Source organism: Physella acuta, unplaced genomic scaffold, assembly GCF_028476545.2.
Source record: "Physella acuta isolate Inbredline_101_S28 unplaced genomic scaffold, ASM2847654v3 ptg001038l, whole genome shotgun sequence".
NCBI lineage: Eukaryota > Metazoa > Mollusca > Gastropoda > Physidae > Physella > Physella acuta.
The window spans coordinates 173,651-193,477 of NW_026732555.1; the positions used below are offsets into that span (position 1 = coordinate 173,651).

The 19,827-nt window shown below is 34.6% G+C and overlaps 1 protein-coding gene across 1 annotated transcript; it reads left to right on the plus strand.

Moving 5' to 3' along the window:
• Positions 1–953: 953 nt before the first annotated feature.
• LOC131954906 (uncharacterized) lies at positions 954–13,276 on the plus strand. The gene is made up of 7 exons (XM_059318731.1): positions 954–972; positions 2,027–2,089; positions 4,713–4,924; positions 7,279–7,465; positions 9,707–9,779; positions 11,322–11,546; positions 12,567–13,276. The coding sequence occupies exons 2-7, from the start codon at positions 2,033–2,035 to the stop codon at positions 13,055–13,057; spliced, it is 1,245 nt and encodes a 414-aa protein (XP_059174714.1). The 5' UTR covers positions 954–972; positions 2,027–2,032; the 3' UTR covers positions 13,058–13,276.
• The last annotated feature ends 6,551 nt before the right edge of the window (positions 13,277–19,827 follow it).

Below are 19,827 nucleotides of genomic sequence, written 5' to 3' on the forward strand. Positions count from 1 at the left end.
ACCCTCTGACCAAAGTCCCCCCCCCCCCCTCCCCCACCATCAAACCAGGCAGTGAACTGAGAGATGAAGGAAAAGACTAGTGGGTACCAATGATTCTTGCTGCTGGTAAAATTGAGAGTGATACTCGACTTTTTCATTGCGTGTCTTACTTAACAGCAACTTAATTTGTTTAACTCCAGAGGCTTTACATTTCTTTTAATATAGCCCTGCAACAAAATGTTTTTATTGATCATAACTTTTGAAAGTATGAGGGTGCTACAAGAGAAAATAACGTAAATGTTAAACCTCGAATAATTTATACAGTAGTCAAAATTGAACAGTTGTAGAAAAACAGCCAATGTTTGGTTTATCGTTTACATTTTAGGGCTTTCATTAATTTTAGTACTAATGTTTTTAATGGAAAATTTTCGCTTTAAACGACACTCACAGAGCACAACATTTTTTTGGCAGTTTGGGCGCAAAAATAAAAAAAAAATTAAAAAAAAATTAAATAAAATCTAAAAAACCTTTTAGTAGAAATATTTTATTTAATTTTATTTCGAAACTTACCCGCCAGATGAAACTAGCTACTAGAATAATAAGTTTAAAGTACATAATATACTTTAAATTAACCCCTCCCCCACATACAACTACACTATGTTGAAGAATCAATACACCGTCCTGAGCCAAAGTTTGGCGTGGAGTCAAGTTTGACGTTTATTTGGGTTATAAAAGTGTCATCTCACGTGATGCACTGATTGGCATTGAAATAAACGATACGAACACCGATGAGAAAAAAAAACCCCGACCAACACTGAACATATTTAATGTGTTTATGCATGCATTTCGTTCAGATTTTTGTAACGATTTGATTTGAAATGTAATACGTGATGGTACGGTTGAGAGGTGTTATAAAAAAAAAAGATGCAATAAAGTTCACTCAAACTTGAATTGTTTTATTTAAATTTGTGGCTTAAAAGTTCGTTTATATTTGTGGGTATGGTATTCGTTAGTAGGGATACGAACAGGATGGTTTTTTATGGCTCTCCACGTTTTTATTAAATCATTTTAATTCAATTTTATATTCGGGTGAGGCTGGATTATTGCCCGGATTAGAGAGATGTACATATATTTTTACAGTGATTTCTAGACTTGTTTATTATTTGTGTCAGATATATTGCAGATTTTATAAACCAGTTTTATTATAACTTATAGTACAGATGGCAGTATTATTACGAATGCTAATTATATTATTATAATTTATAGTAGTGATGAAAGTATTGTTACGTATGTTAATTATATTATTATAATATATAGCATAGATGGTAGTGTTTTTACGTATGTGAATTAAATAGTGGTTTAAACTTAAATATGAAGTTGGTTTATTTTAATATTTTAGTGGGGGCTTAGGAAGAAACGTAAATTTTAATTTTAAGTGAGTGAAACACAAGAGTATTATTGCGTATGTTTTAATTTTTACCATAACTTATGTTTTATTTTAATTTGGAATTACCTAAAGAAAAAACCGAATTTTATTATACCTAATAAATTATGTAATATATAATGGGATATATATATATGTGATATAAAGTCCTATATATAAGAGATATATATAGATGGGATAGGCCTATATATGGGATATATATGGGGTATATATATATATATATATATATATATATATATATATATATATATATATATATATATATATATATATATATATATATGGGATATTTATATAGTATATATATATATATGGGATATATATATATATATATATATATATATATATATATATATATATATATATATATATATATATATATATATAACATAAATTTAAGTAATCATTTAGAAGCTATGAGATAAAGAGAAAAAAATGACTCACGACGCTAACCCCCTAATTAGTTAACATGTTGTATAATTAGTCAAAAAATTCAGCGTCACATCACGTTTACACTTTGTATAAAACTGTCGCCTTATTGATCTCACAGTAAACAGATACTGCTTACATTAAGTAAACAATCTTTGCCTTTGATACTTCCAGATTAGGATGGGTCGCCAGTTAGGTCTCCTGATTGTCTTGTTGATTTCTTTGTCCACAGTTCAGGTAAATTTTAGTTTATTTCGTTTTTGGTTTTTACTTTTTGTTTTTCTTGTTCCGTTCTTAAAAGTTCTTCGTACTCGTTTTACTGTATAAGCGTGTTTAATAATTTAAACTTTGTTGTCTTTATTTAATAGGCTACTTAGGAAGAATTTTTTTTTTAAATTGTAGCTAAATTATTAAATTTAGTTTCTTTATTTGATAATACATGTTTTTTTTTTTAAATAGTTGATTTATTTTAATTAATATGCAAATTTTGAAAACTTTGCATACACAAAGAGGTTCGATTTTTCAGACCATGTATAATTCTTATCAGTAGCTCTTTCAAACAAATTGTCGTGACAAAAGCTTTAATATATTATGAAATATAAGCAGTTCAAATTTGATTGCTATAAGTGCATACATAAAAAAGATTTAGTGTTTTTAAAATGGCGGAGGTTTTTTCGTTTTTTTTCATGACAATCAAAATTGTTTTTAACCCCTTTTAATGCTGTTCAATGATAACTTTCGTGTGCCAACCATAGTAAAGGTATAGATATTAAATTGTAAAAAATAGAAATAAACTGAGCATATCCATACTTAAACCATACGAATCAATTCAGAGGCGTAGCGACCCTTCCCGGCGCCCGGGGACAAACTTTCGATTTGCACCTCCCCCTCAAACTTTCGATTTGCACCCCCCTCGAACTTTTCATTTGCACCCCCCCCCCCCTCAAACTTTCAATTTGGCGCCCCCCTCAGGTCGGCGCCCGCGGACATATGTCCCCCCGCCCCCCCTCGCTACGCCTCTGAATTCATTAGAGTACAATAACAGCAAATGTATTTCTGGCATTTGCATTAGCTCGCTTTTACTTTACGCAATGTTACACCCATTAAAGGTCAGCCCGATAATGGACATAGAAAAGCAATAATTAATTGTAATTTGTCAAATGCAGCACAACATATTTTTCTTCAACAGTTAATTTATCTGCGTTAGTTAATTTAGATATCTTTTCAAAACCTTGTTGGCGATAGAAGCTTTCAATAAATAATTCGCGACAGTAATGTTGTTTTATTGTATATATGCGAGCCGACCCGCGGCATATCATATGCCGCTATTTAGTTGTTTTATTTTCTACTTTTCAGTGATTCATAATTTGTAAATTCGACAGTACCAATGCTGCTACTGAAAATATTTGCTTTAAAACACTATCAGTAGGTCGTTAAGAATGATACTACCCCCACCCTCCTTTCCCCCAACCCCTACCCCCACTCTCCTTTACCCCAACCCCTACCCTACACCCCCCCCCCCGTGAAAGCAGCCTCCTCTTAGTTACCTCCTCTAAGTTCAAAATAGTTTCAAACTAAATTATCTGCCCCTAATAGCCGTCACTAAACCCGACTCTACGAATGTAAACATTTAGCGTGAACCACAGCTCACCAGACCATGTAGGGGTGGGGTGGTAGGGAGCGCGCTTACAGCCTGTTTTCTAGAAACTCCCAGAAGAGAATTTTATATATATATATATATATATATATATATATATATATATATATATATATATATATATATATATACATATATGCCTAATATTTTTTAAATATGTTTATAGATTTCTGCTACTCGTTATTAATGAGTAAAATTTCTCTAAAAAAACGTATTTATTAACGAAGTAGATTATTATTGTCAGCGCCGTAGAACTTATAAGCGGGATAGTTATATCCCCTGCAGTTTAGCAGTTAGAAAGACGGTCCAAACTTTACACCCAACGGTTAGAAAACACAATTATTTCACGTTCGATTCAACTTTTTGTAGTCAGTACATAAGCTTCATGTTCTAAAATAGTTTCAACGTGTTTCCGTGATTTTCTATCGGTAAGGTTTAGCAAAACGGGGGGTAGTACCAATAAGGATTGCCCTCTTTTTCCCTAAAAGTAAAAGTAAAGTATCTTTTCGAACCTGACTAGCCATTGTGCAAGTGAAGTAGAGTTCACCTGTTTCTGTTTCAGCAATATACCCAGCCACCTTTACTTTCCCTTACGTGAGTTATGTACACACCAGGGCTGGGTGGACTCAGGGACTCGTTACGTAATAGAGCCCGGATTCGAACTCGAGCCAGGGGTCGGCGTGGTCGAGTCGGTAAAGCTCATGGTTGCTAAACCGAAAAGTCTCGAGTTCGAACCCTCGGGCAGATAAGGCTCGTTAGCTGGGGTCAGCCACTCTTCTAGGAGAGACAACTCCAAAATTAAACAACTGCTGCCTTGTAGTTTTTTCTTGGTTGGACAAAGGCTATGGAAGCAAATCCAAAAAGAAAAGCAGGCTGAAATCGGAGTCAATGGCCTCAATGGTGCATATCCAGTTGACACGTAACGCTTAATTGTGTTGGAGGCGAGGTCGAGTCGGCAAAAAGCTCATGGTTGATAAATTCGAACAGTCTCGAGTTCAACCCCCACTAGCAGATAAATCTCGACCCCTTTAAACACTAATAACTAAGAACGAAGAAGAGAAGTAGAAGAAGAACTCGAGTCTTTCGGGTTTGCAGTCGTATACTCCCCTCCATTTGTACCCTTCTTGTAAAAGGAGTTATACCAACAACCTACCCTTGCCACAAGCGTGCATGTCGCAAACGTTTCAGATTTTTTTCTCCCAGGCAATGGGACCAGATGAAATGGAACCAGGCGACGCCGCTAGGGGTGGGGGGCCATGGGACAACGGGCACGACTACATGGACAAGCACGGGCACAAATTCTGCTCACGCTGTGCGCCCAACTCGAACTGCATGAACAGAACGTGCTCGTGCATGCCGGGCTTTATCGGAGACCCGGAGTTCTACTGCCACAATAGTAGCAACCACTACTGCTCGTGAGTATAATAGATCTGGCACAACAGCAGCAACCACTACTGCTCGTGAGTATAATAGATCTGGCACAACAGCAGCAACCACTACTGCTCGTGAGTATAATAGATCTGGCACAACAGCAGCAACCACTACTGCTCGTGAGTATAATAAATCTGGCACAACAGCAGCAACCACTACTGCTCGTGAGTATAATAAATCTGGCACAACAGCAGCAACCACTACTGCTCGTGAGTATAATAAATCTGCCACAACAGCAGCAACCACTACTGCTCGTGAGTATAATAAATCTGCCACAACAGCAGCAACCACTACTGCTCGTTAGTATAATAAATCTGGCACAACAGCAGCAACCACTACTGCTCGTTAGTATAATAGATGTGCCACAACAGCAGCAACCACTACTGCTCGTTAGTATAATAAATCTGCCACAACAGCAGCAACCACTACTGCTCGTTAGTATAATAAATCTGGCACAACAGCAGCAACCACTACTGCTCGTTAGTATAATAGATGTGCCACAACAGCAGCAACCACTACTGCTCGTGAGTATAATAGATCTGCCACAATAGCAGCAACCACTACTGCTCGTGAGTAACATCAGTATTCGTCAATAAACAAGTGTCTAAACAAGTGTCTAAACAAGTGTCTAAACAAGTGTCTAAACAAGTGTCTAAACAAGTGTCTAAACAAGTGTCTAAACAAGTGTCTAAACAAGTGTCCAAACAAGTGTCCAAACAAGTGTCTAAACAAGTGTCTAAACAAGTGTCTAAACAAGTGTCTAAACAAGTGTCTAAACAAGTGTCTAAACAAGTGTTTAAACAAGTGTCTAAATAAGTGTCTAAATAAGTGTCTAAAAAAGTCTAAACAAGTGTCTAAACAAGTGTCTAAACAAGTGTCTAAACAAGTGTCTAAACAAGTGTCTAAACAAGTGTCTAAACAAGTGTCTGAACAAGTGTCTAAACAAGTGTCTAAACAAGCGTCTAAACAAGTGTTTAAACAAGTGTCTAAACAAGCGTCTAAACAAGTGTCTAAACAAGTGTCTAAACACGTGTCTAAACAAGTGTCTAAACAAGCGTCTAAACAAGTGTCTAAACAAGTGTCTAAACAAGTGTCTAAACAAGTGTCTAAACATGTCTTAACAAGTGTCTAAACAAGTGTCTAAACAAGTGTCTAAACAAGCGTCTAAACAAGCGTCTAAACAAGTGTCTAAACAAGTGTCTAAACAAGCGTCTAAACAAGTGTCTAAACAAGCGTCTAAACAAGTGTCTAAACAAGTGTCTTAACAAGTGTCTAAACAAGCGTCTAAACAAGTGTTTAAACAAGTGTCTAAACAAGCGTCTAAACAAGTGTCTAAACAAGTGTCTAAACAAGTGTCTAAACAAGTGTCTAAACAAGTGTCTAAACAGGTGTCTAAACAAGTGTCTAAACAAGTGTCTAAACAAGTGTCTAAACAAGCGTCTAAACAAGTGTCTAAACAAGCGTCTAAACAAGTGTCTAAACAAGTGTCTAAACAAGTGTCTAAACAAGCGTCTAAACAAGTGTTTAAACAAGTGTCTAAACAAGCGTCTAAACAAGTGTCTAAACAAGTGTCTAAACAAGTGTCTAAACAAGTGTCTAAACAAGTGTCTAAACAGGTGTCTAAGCAAGTGTCTAAACAAGTGTCTAAACAAGTGTCTAAATAAGTGTCTAAATAAGTGTCTAAACAAGTCTAAACAAGTCTAAACAAGTGTCTAAACAAGTGTCTAAACAAGTGTCTAAACAAGTGTCTAAACAAGTGTCTAAACAAGTGTCTAAACAAGTGCCTAAACAAGTGTCTAAACAAGTGTCTAAACAAGTGTCTAAACAAGTGTCTAAACAAGTGTCTAAACAAGTGTCTAAACAAGTGTCTAAACAAGTGTCTAAACAGGTGTCTAAACAAGTGTCTAAACCAGTGTCTAAACAAGTGTCTAAACAGGTTCTATACCAAGCGACTGTCTCCTGCCTTAAGATATACAAAGCTCAAAGTTTTAAATTATCTAGCTATTTAAAATATTTTAATATCTAGGTATCATCTTTTCTTGTCTGTGTCTAACATACACGGGGAAGATGAAGTAGAGTTCATCTGTTTAAATGAATAACGTGGTCAACAATATATCTAGCTTCCTTTGTATCCTTAACAGGGGTTATGTACCCATCAGAACTGGGTGGACTCAGGAACGTTTACTGACTTGATCACGTATTAGAACTTGTGAAAAAGATTTAGATAAAATTTAGATAAAATAAACTATTAATTTTTTACTTTAAAATCTAAGTTTAAGTTTTCTAGGGATTTAATTTAAAGCCCAGCTGAAATAAATAAATCTCTGATTGTCCCCAGGCTCATGAATGACCCATCCCTGCTGACGTTTATCGGGGAACGACGGGTCCTTGATCTGCTGGGCTCCACCAAGTTTGCAGAAGTCAACACCAAAAATCTGGAGGAGGAAGATGGCGGCACGTGTCACCTGACCCTCTGGGCACAGCCGCAAAGGGTCAAGGGCAAAGTTTTCATCAACGGTCTACAGGTAATGTAGAGAGTTTGTTGTATGGCTTTCATCAACGGTCTACAGGTAATATAGAGAGTTTGTTGTATGGCTTTCATCAACGGTCTACAGGTAATATAGAGAGTTTGTTGTATGGCTTTCATCAACGGTCTACAGGTAATGTAGAGAGTTTGTTGTATGGCTTTCATCAACGGTCTACAGGTAATATAGAGAGTTTGTTGTATGGCTTTCATCAACGGTCTACAGGTAATATAGAGAGTTTGTTGTATGGCTTTCATCAACGTTCTACAGGTAATGTAGAGAGTTTGTTGGATGGGTTTTATCAACGGTCTACAGGTAATGTAGAGAGTTTGTTGTATGGCTTTCATCAACGGTCTACAGGTAATATAGAGAGTTTGTTGTATGGCTTTCATCAACGGTCTACAGGTAATATAGAGAGTTTGTTGTATGGCTTTCATCAACGTTCTACAGGTAATGTAGAGAGTTTGTTGGATGGGTTTTATCAACGGTCTACAGGTAATGTAGAGAGTTTGTTGGATGGGTTTTATCAACGGTCTACAGGTAATGTAGAGAGTCAAGGGCAAAGTTTTTATCAACGGTCTACAGGTAATGTAGAGAGTTTGTTGTAAGGCTTTCATCAACGGTCTACAGGTAATGTAGAGAGTTTGTTGGATGGGTTTTATCAACGGTCTACAGGTAATGTAGAGAGTCAAGGGCAAAGTTTTTATCAACGGTCTACAGGTAATGTAGAGAGTCAAGGGCAAAGTTTTTATCAACGGTCTACAGGTAATATAGAGAGTTTGTAGTATGGCTTTCATCAACGTTCTACAGGTAATATAGAGAGTTTGTAGTATGGCTTTCATCAACGTTCTACAGGTAATATAGAGAGTTTGTAGTATGGCTTTCATCAACGTTCTACAGGTAATATAGAGAGTTTGGGGCAAAGTTTTCATCAACGGTCTACAGGTAATATAGAGAGTTTGGGGCAAAGTTTTCATCAACGGTCTACAGGTAATATAGAGAGTTTGGGGCAAAGTTTTTATCAACGGTCTACAGGTAATGTAGAGAGTTTGTTGGATGGGTTTTATCAACGGTCTACAGGTAATGTAGAGAGTTTGTTGGATGGGTTTCATCAACGGTCTACAGGTAATGTAGAGAGTTTGTTGGATGGGTTTTATCAACGGTCTACAGGTAATGTAGAGAGTTTGTTGGATGGGTTTTATCAACGGTCTACAGGTAATGTAGAGAGTTTGTTGGATGGGTTTTATCAACGGTCTACAGGTAATGTAGAGAGTCAAGGGCAAAGTTTTTATCAACGGTCTACAGGTAATATAGAGAGTGTGTTGTATGGCTTTCATCAACGGTCTACAGGTAATAAAGAGAGTTTGGGGCAAAGTTTTTATCAACGGGCTACAGGTAATATAGAGAGTTTGTTGTATGGCTTTCATCAACGGTCTACAAGTAATGCAAATAGAATTTGGGGTATATTTTTATCAACCAGCCGACTGTAATTTAGATATAATTCGGGATGATTTTTTTTTTCAATTAACGTAAAATAGCTTTAAAAATAAGGTTTCAAATGTTAAATTAAACATCTGCAAATAATACAACGAGGAGCGTACATTTTTTTAATCAAAGATAGACAAGTAATTTATCAAATACGAGATTTAAGTGTACAATTTTAATTAAAAGCTTGCAACTAACTGATGTTTCCAAAGCTTTAGTAGTCAAACGTTACTAGGTATTAGTTGATTTTAGTCTAGCGTAATAATGTTTATAATGGGATGCCGTCTCATTGTTATACAGATTTTTGTACAGGATTATGTAAATTAGACTTTAAATAGGACCTACACACCGGAAGATTTAAAAAAAAAAAAAAAACGTGAATTTTTAGAAACCTGATCGTTGATAAATGTGCACATAATGATCAAAAGTAAAGTACCTAATTTTTCCTGCGTTCAAAATAAATAGCATTTAATACCTCTCCCCCCCCTCTTCCCGCCATTGCTATTTATAATTTTTAGCATATAATCTCACGTGGCGTATATGAAACTCCCTCCTTTTAAAAAAAATTTAAATGTGTAATAGACTCACTAAAATTACTTGTACTTTAAAGGCATATAAAGGGTGTTAAATGAAGTGGAGTAGTAAACATTGTCGTTTAAAAAATATGAAAATAATGTACTAATCATTATAGGATTTTATTTTATTTGTTTTGTAGAAAAACCTAACATTATTAACTTTATGTTTATGTCATCTTAGTTTGAGCTCATCTGCGCGGTCGATGACGATGAAATTGTCATCGAACACAGAATCTTCGCCAGCGTAGTCAACGGTAGGTAGGCCGGATGTAACGTCATTCTATTTAGTGCTCAGTATAATCATGTCACGCGCTGATTCTTTGGATAGCAAGTCTAGACTTAAGCTTATAATTTTTTGAAAATGTTATAATAATATGACTAGGGTTCATCCATAAATGACGTCACGCTTTTTTGGACGATTTTTACCTCCCCCCTCCCCTTGGTCACACGTCGTCATAGAAGCCAGCCCCCCCCCCCCCCCCCCTCAGCCTACAACCCCCCCCCCCCCTCAAAATTGCTGTTGAATTTTTCTTAAAACATCGATATTTTTCCAAAATCTTGTCTAAACTATGTCAACATAGAGTATTTTGATCGATTGCTATTACAATTTAATAAAACCGTTTTCTAGAATGCAAAATAACGATTATAACTCGTTTTCTAACATTGCTTTTTTACTTTCTCGTATATACGAAGTATAGAGAAAGTCTTGTAATCGTGCAAAAAAAAATCGACATTTTTACAAATCTCGACGTTTTACACCTCACTGATACGGAAAAACATAATTTTGCAATCTTGTCCGTATGTCTGTGTGTCTGTGTGTCTGTGTGTCTGTCTGTCCGTGTGTAAACACGATAACTTGAGTACCGTTACAGTTATGTTGATGAAATTTCATATATAAGTATTTTATCAAAATCGTAGATCCCTATCAACTTTTGAGCGATTTCCGATAACCGGAAGTGGTACTTTTCCTACTTCGAATTTTTCAAAAGCCTATAACTTGAGTACTATTTCAGATAGATAAATGAAATTTCACATGTAAGTAAAAGATCTAATTCTCTACCTTCTGTAACATTTTGAGTAATTTCCGTTGACCGGAAGTAGTAATTTACGCTACTTCCGATTTCTCAAAAAACTAATGTAAATTTTAAAAGTACTAATAATATTGCGCACTATTATGCGCTTTTTTATTTGGCGTTCACTTGGTGTGCAATTAATTTGTCTACGAGATTTTATTCTATTTTTAAAACTTTAAGTATTTAAAATGGATTAAAAATCATGTCTATAGCCCGAGTTCCCATCCCCTGTTATTTTATATAAGAATATTCTAGAAAGTTTAGGGGAGATCACTCCCGGTTTATTTTATAAAGCAAAAGTGTGACGTCGCATCATCTGAACCCCCCTCCCCTTCCCCTCACAACACATCGTCAAAAATTACAGACCCCCTCCCCCTACGAGTGTGACGTCATTTATAGACGACACCATAGTATGACCCACTGCCAGAATTTCTTTCAGACTTTTTTTTACCGCGAAAAGGGGGGGGGGATGGTTACTAGAAATTTTCGGGTGAATAGGGGGGGGGAAGCAAATGAATTATTTTATACTAATTTATCTAACTGAACGGCATGCTGTAGGTTAAATATTTCAATTGGATATTTAGACGAATATCTCAAAATAACAATTTTTAATTACATTTTCTAAGTAGAGGCCTACATTTGAAAAAAATAATTATAATGTGGAAATGTTAAGTCATTATCATGTCAATTAATGTACGCTATGATAAAACAAAATGCCTGTAGGTGCACATATCTGGAACATTGAAGCCAAAAAGAAAGGGGTGTTTAAGCCTTACGTCAAGTTCAGCAGCATCACGCCTCTGGTGCTGAAGAAGCTGGTCAACCCTTTGTCCTGTACCGTCGACTACTTCCGGTACGACTCGAAGATTCTGCTGGTGTCATCCGCGCCGTGTGGGATCAAGTTTGGCATTAGGGCGTTCGACGACCATGAGAAAAGTACTCATCCAGGTGCGTGCTGTCTGTTGTCTTCTTTGTCTGGTGCCCAAGGTGTTGTAGATCGTGCTGTCTGCTGTCTTCTTTGTCAAGTCTGCTGTCTTCTTTCTAATGTCTGTTGTCTTCTTTGTAATGTAAGCTGTCTTCTTTGTAATGTCTACTTTCTAATGTTTTCTGTCTTCTTTGTAATGTCTACTTTCTAATGTTTTCTGTCTTCTTTGTAATGTCTACTTTCTAGTGTCTTCTGTCTTCTTTGTAATGTCTACTTTCTAATGTTTTCTGTCTTCTTTGTAATGTCTACTTTCTAGTGTCTTCTGTCTTCTTTGTAATGTCTACTTTCTAATGTTTTCTGTCTTCTTTGTAATGTCTACTTTCTAATGTCTTCTGTCTTCTTTGTAAAGTCTACTGTCTTCTTTGTAATGTTTGCTGTCTTTTTTGTTATGTCTGCTGTCTTCTTTGTAGCATCTGATGTCTTCTTTGTAATGTCTGATGTCTTCTTTTTAATGTTTGCTGTCTTCTTTGTAATGTCGTCTGTCTTTGAAATGTCTGTTGTCTTCTTTGTAATGCCTGCTGTCTTCTTTGTAATATATTCTGGTTGTAATGTCTGCTGTCATTTTTCTAATGTCTTATGTCTTCTTTATAATGTCTTCTGTCGTCTTTGTAATGTCTTCTGTCTTCTTTGTAATGTCTGTTGTCTTTTTTGTAATGTCCGAACAGCAGTAGATCTGTCTCGACACTATCTATTCAGGTCGTTCTGCTCTGTAGTTTTAGTTATACACCACCCGCACTCCGCCGTGGTTTCGCATTATTTCCTTCTAGATAACTTAGCCCTCGCTTTCTTTCTTTGTAAACTTTTTTTGTAGAGTCTTTTATAAAGTTCCAGATTTTCACTCTTTCTTGGTATTCAGTAACGACCACAATCACTATTTGTTTTTTTTTTCATCCAAACAGGATATTTTATCGAGGTCGTATGTCTTAATATAAATATTCTAGGTATTTATTAATGACAACAAACATTTTTTTCCATTCAAACAGGTATTTTTATCGAGGTCGAGGAAGCGAACGAACCCTGGTTTAACAACTGGACCAACGGAACTGAACCCCTGTGCTTGGACAACGGCACCAGAACCATCAGCACCATCACCAACCGCTCCCCCATCCGCAGCCCCCGCCTCGCGCTCACCTACCACGCCACCACCAACGGGGGGCTGGTGGACTTCCCCGGCTCGCCGACAGCCACTTCTGCCTTGATCGTCGCCCTCAAATCATGCAGCAATGCTGGTCTCGCTAATCTCTTCCAGAACTTCGGCTTCGCTGTGACGTCCGCGAAGTTCATCAACTGCATGTCTATGAGCAGTGGGCTTGAGGATATTGTGGATTTTCTTATGCTGCAGTTGAGGTGGTTTTGCCGGAGCGATGGTGTGGCCTGTCGACTTGCCCAGAACTTGATATCTGGCAACATGAACTGCACGCATGTGGTGAGACATGAGCCGCAGGTGAAGTCGTTCGTCAACATTGTCTGCTAGACATAACCCAGCATGACGAATCGTCTGCTAGAAACAGACAAGCGGGACTTTTACACATGTAGCTAACACCAAGTTTAAAACAATAAAAACAAATTTTGAACATATAACTTTTATATGTATGTTAACTAAATTATTGTGTGTATCATAGATTTAAGAACAAATGTGGTCATGTTAACAATTTGAATTCCAATTATCTCAAATAAAGTCGTATCAACTTTAGACTGAACTTTTTTGCAGTATAGATTCTCACATTACAGAACATCCCTGAATTACATTTTTTTTTCACGATTGATTTTCATATAATAGATCTTCCCGCTAAGTTAAGATACTCATAACTGTAGATTTTTTCTTTAACTTCAACTTTAGAACAACCGCATTCTAAGCCGTAGACTTTCCAAAATAAGATAAGTAGTTTAGAGATTTGCAAATAGTATGTTACATGGAGTATAGTTAAGTTGTGTGAAAATAGTATTACGGCGAGTAGCTTAGGGATGTGCAAGTAGTAGGTACTACGTCTAATAGCCGAGGAACGTGCAAATAGTAATACGACGAATAGCTTAGGAATGTGCAAGTAGTATCTAACATGGTGAGTAGCTTAATGATGTATATTTAGAATGTAACACGGCGAATAGCTTAGGTATGTGTAAATATTATCACGGTGGGTAGGTTAGGACGTGCAAATAGTTTCTAACATGGCGAATAGCTTAGGAATGAGAAAATAGTATCTAACATTATCTTTTTGTCTGTCTTGATTTTGCAAGTCTGTTATCTATGTTAGTTTCTTCCAACTCCTAATGATATTTATCATCTTTATATCCTACTTCAAAAGTCACTTTCATACGTTCTTTGGTTTTATGGCGCTCTTATTTAAACTGTTTGAAACCGGATGGTGTACAATCCTTTCTCTCGATCGTTGAATACAAATCTTCAGTCAATTGTGAGCCCAATTTGCTTGGTGTACCCAGTATATTTGTGTGTGGTTCAGCAAATCTTGAAATCAATTTGTCCGATTGAGTTGAAATTTTGCAATGTTATAGATATTGGGTGACAATAAAATAATATCGGATGTTAAATCTAATTTGATTGACAATAATTCATTACAACTTAATTTAAAAATGTAAAATTACTATATTTTCAATCGTAGATATCGCAAATCTCGGAAATTTAATTTAACCCCCTTCCCATTGTCCGACTGAGCTAAAATTTTGGCACAATGGTAGCTTTGATGACAATACATGAATATTGAATTTATTGTCAAATTAGTTTGATAATTATTCATTAAAATTTAATTTAAAAATTCCTAAAAAAATAACGAGATAAAAAAATACTAGCTGTCTTTTGATCAGAGGACCGTCGAAGCTGAATGAACTCTGTTCCGTTCACGGTTGACTGATTTGGCCGACCATGGGGTAATTAGGGGCAGGTAACTCAGTTTGAGAGACCACAAGTTACAAGTTACTGGGCTTATTTTAACGCAAACATCAGTCGTTTTAGTCTAAAAAAATGACTAAAAAGTAGAAAAAAAAATCTCACATAAAAAAATTAAGGAAAAATCTTTTATTATATTCACAAATCACAAAAAAAAAAAAAAAAAAAAAGAAAAAAATGCACTAAAAAGTAAAAAATTTTTTTTTGGTTTAGCGTTACTAAAGCTATATGCTGGTATGACTTTTTTCTTTAAAAAATATTTCTAAATATATCTAGCCTTTTGGCGAACCCGTAATATAATCCTTGTCTAAGGCATAAGCAACGACGTAAAAATCTCTTTCAGAGAACTTAATAAAAATAATATTCAGCTGCACTTACTGGGAACGGCGTGGTCTAGCGGTAGACTTTACGCTAGTTATCCAGAAAGTCGTGAGTTCGGCTTCTGGGCTTTCATTACAAATGTTCAAAATTGAACAGAACACTATCTTATCGCTCACTCTTTAAATATATATTGGGCTTGTAAGTTGTTAAAGTAGCTTACCAAGTTCTCGCTCCGGTAGTTGCCAGCTGGCGTTTTTTTGTTTTTTCAAACCAAATGTGAATATTTTTTATTTATTTTTTTTTAAGTTATGAAATCTACTTTCGTTTTTGGAATAAAAAAAACTCCGACAATAAGTTGTTTTAAGTAAATTAAGTTTAAAATAACACACACACACACAAATATATTATATTTTATATAGATCTAGATAGATCTAGAATACAACCTGTATAATAATAATACATCTATAATCTATATAAAATATGATATTTATAGGCCTAAAAGATTTCGATCGTAAATCTGAAATCAAGCCTAATTTAATTAATAAATAAATATATAGCCTAGATCTAGAGTCTAGATTTCTAGATCTAGAATTCTATATCTAGATCTATGACTTAAAAAAAACCCTCTTGAAAATTCCGACTTAGACAGTAACATACGACATACAGGATTTATTTTTAATTTATAGACTAAAGAGTAGTCTAGAGATCTAGATTCTAGATCTAGTTTCTTTTATTTTGCAGTGTAGTTGAGTGGAATTAATTACTAAATTACTAAATAGGCTATTTACTTTAAGACAGGTAGACTAGAATATGTTCAATATCAATTTATATATAGAATCTAGATTATTCTAGATCTAGCGAAGTTTAGTGTAGTCTTGTTGTAGAACTTAAGAACTAAATCTAGAGTGTAGGCAACTGTAGTAATTTAGATCTAGAATCTAGTACTGTGTGACGTCATTTTAGGGGGTGGGGGTCTGGCTTTTTGTGATGATGTGTAGGGGGAGGGGGGGGGAGGTAAAAATCGTCAAAAAAATGCGTGACGTCATTTATAGATGACCCCCATGGAGAAGATCCACACAGAAACAGTTGAAGGAAAGGGGCCTAACATTCAAACAGGTAGAGGTACCAACATGATTTTAGAGATTATGTAGATATACATATATATATATATATATAGGGGGAGGGGTAGAGAGAGAGAGGGTTCATCTGTAAATTGCATCACACATTTTATGATGATTTTTACCTCCCCCTCATAAAGGAGGGCAGTAAAAAGAAGAATGTATGATAGCTGGGTAATCCTAATTTATATAATCAGATTATTGTGGTAAATAAAAGTCAAGATATCTAGCCTAACAAAATGCCATGAATTTAAAATATATATTATGACTTAGAGAAAGTTTGGTGAAATGGAAATATCTGCAAATTTGATTTATTGATGATGTGTAACTTGTTTATATTATTCCTTTGGAGCTGATATTAATAAAAAATTAATGAAATTATAGAGTTTTATCCAATTGATGTTTCTAAAGCCTTGCATGAACTTAATTTAAATATATTTAGCTGCCCAGGCAAAGAACCCAATGAATTTTCCAGAATTGGCTTGTCGTTTGACCGATGGTAACAAAGAGAATCACCCAGGATCTTCGCTGATAAGAAAATCTGAAGACATACCTTATTCTTCTATATCTAAATGTGATTTGTCTAATGAAAATATTTATTCAGTAACAATTGCTAAAGATATTTTACCATTATTTCAAACATCATCTTCTGAAATGTTGTTTTCTATCTCTAAACCTTCCACAATTTCTTCAAGTTTCAAGAGATATCTTAACATCATTGCCTACTTCCCACAGTTCTTATGTTCAAAATTTGCAATTTTCTGAGAAACAAAGTAATAATAAATTTGTACCCAGTGTTTTAGTTTCAGCTCCATTAAAATTTAATAAACCAATCAATTTCAAAATTAAATGTTTCTTATCCCATATGAAAGTAGTCTGTTTTATTTAAGAAAAATCACCTTTAAAAAAATTTAATGTTTGAATGTCAATAAATTGTTGACATGGACTGGTTTGCGGGTAAGCTTTTATACTTAGTGTACAATAAAGATTCAGTTTTGATGTCAATATAGTTGCTTCTGAAAGAATTAAACTATAAACAATAGCATTTATATTAATATCTCAATGGCAGTTCAGTATACTTTCATCATTGTTTTCAAATAACAAAACAGAACTACAGTTTTAAAATTGAAAAAAAAAAATGAAAATAATTTCATAAATGGATGGTTTTTTAATTACTTAAAACAGAAGATGCATCAATACAGCATTACAATGTATATGATTAATATTTCTTTTCATGGACAATCATCATTTAAATTCTTCATTAAAAGTTAAATTCAGCTTCCTTGTGTCTAAAAATCCACATCCATGCTGTTCCATTTACCTAGAAATTAAATAAATAATATTTTTAACAACTTTCTGTAATATGAAAAAATTAATCATTGATTAAAACAGACAGCCAATATAGCAGTTGAATTAAAATTCACCTGTTTCTGTGACATTTGCATGTAAAATTAGAGTGTTCAGAGGTATATACCCAGCCACCTTTAATTTCCCTATCTTGAGCCAGGTACTCATGAGAGCTGGTACTCATGAGACTTAGGACATCATACCAGGACTAAAACCAGGGATCTGAACTCTTATCTTTTAGGATAGAAATGTGAAAGCTACTGTCTGACAGTCCCACTATCAAGCCATACATATTAATACTTACAGTATATAATCTTAGTAGCAACATATTCTTTAAGAATTAGAACACTGAATCGATTTCAAACTTGGGCTTAAGCTGAAAAATGGCTTATTATAAAAAAAAAATTCAGCTCACCTTTAGTTCAAGATCAGCACCAATAGCCACAGTAAAGTGTGAGAAAATTGCTTGCCAAGTACCTAGGGAATTTAAATATAATAAATTATTAAGTTTATCCATATATTATATTAAAATAATTATTTAACTAATATGAGATATTAATATATATATATATATATATATATATATATATATATATATATATATTTATAAAAGGTTTAATTTATTGTAAAGGTTCAGTTTTCTATCTACTTAGCTTGTCTTAAAAACTAAAATATCTGGTTTACAGTTAACCATATCTTAACTATTACAAAACTATTAGTTTCATTTTCATTACTTGTAACTAAAAATTGTAGTCAATAGATCTAAAACTTAATTCTATTAACAGCTAACTGTAACCATATTGACTCTGACCAATTTATTAATTTTTGTACCCTGTAATTCATTAATAATTAGGCTTATACTAAAAGGCCGAAAGTTATCAATTGTAGATTTTATAGTCCCTGGTCTAGACTAACAAGACTAGCCTACAAGTCTAAAAGTACTAATACACATGATCTAGTTTATAAGTTTACTACTAGGCAACTTGCTAGAAGACTAGTACTTAACCAAACTTTAACTTGCTAAAAATAAAAGGGCCTAATACAATAATAGATGGCCTAGTAATACTTTTTTTTTACTGTGCTACTTACACTGCTTTTGGTACTATTACTATGACTAACTAACTACTAACTAAACTCTATTGTAGCTTGATGGAGATCTATCATCTTGCTCTTCTAGTAGTCTACACTACTTACTACTTAGAAAAGTAGTAGCACTACTGTAACAATTTCAAACTAAATTTAATCTATATATTACTAGATCTAGATCTACTCATTGCAACACTATAGTCTGATAAGTCTGTAAGCCCTAAATGTATCTAGACCTAGATTCTAGTCTAATTTAGTTTCAGTCTAGTTATTAGTACCTACACTCTACAATAGTCTACAGTACTCTACACTACACTCTACTACTACTCTAATCACTCTACTGGCTACTGATCTAGATCTAGATCTAGTAAATAGCTAGAGTAGATCTAGTCTAGATTCTAGATATAAAAAAATTAATTTAAAATTAAAAACAGGTTAGCCTTACTATGCATTACTAGCTCTTACTAAACTTAACTAGGGTAGGTTTTACCTAAACTAGATCTAATCTAGATCTATCTAGATTTAGATCTAGAATCTACTAGATTCTCTAGATCTAGATCTAATTCTAGATTTTAGATCTAGGGCCTACCATACTACCATCTGCAACTAGAATCTAGATCTAATTCTATTCTACTATCTCTATCTAGATCTAGTAATACTATCTATCTAGCCATCTATCTACAAGCTACTTCTAATAACTAATATATATTATCTAGATCTAGAATCTAGATTCGATTAATAAGTAAGTCGTAGGCTGAGTGAGACTGGAAGGAAGTCATCCTCATTTTCCTGTTGTTTTAGTTTTTACCGTCATCCTTTTCTTAATATTTTAAATATTTAATCTAGATCACTAAAATACTAGATCTAGATCTAATATATTCTAATTCATGAACTTATACTCTTAGAACTAGATTAAAGCAATGTAGATCTTAGTAGGTAGATTCTAGAATCTAGTCTAGGTCTGGGAATCTTGTCTCGTAGCAAAGACTGAGTAGAGTCAGAGTAATGTCCCCTAGCCTTGGACAAACTATCAACAAAAGAAATAAAATCAATATACTTACCGCCACAAAACTTTTATATTCAAAAATGCATACACATGTGTTTGTTGTTCCCATCCATATGAACAAAACAGCGTTGGAAGTTTTTACAGTTGTTGCATTTCTGGAACGTTTGATGATTTTGAAATCTTGAAGCGGGACCTACTAACAAATAGCCGCCATGTTTTTTGTTATCAATGGGAAACCCCGTTCACAACAATTGATTTAGTTCGAAAACTTTTATCTCTCCCTGGCTAACCAGACACGAATTAACGCGAGAAAGAACGATAAACTTACAAGTTCTATATCTCTTGCTAAGTGTGAAATCGTTTTACTCTTTTTGAGTAACGCTCTCAAAATTCACATTAGTATGATTTTTTTTCTTTTTCTTCTTTCTTGAACTCTTTAAAGTGATCCCTTAGGTCAGGGGTTC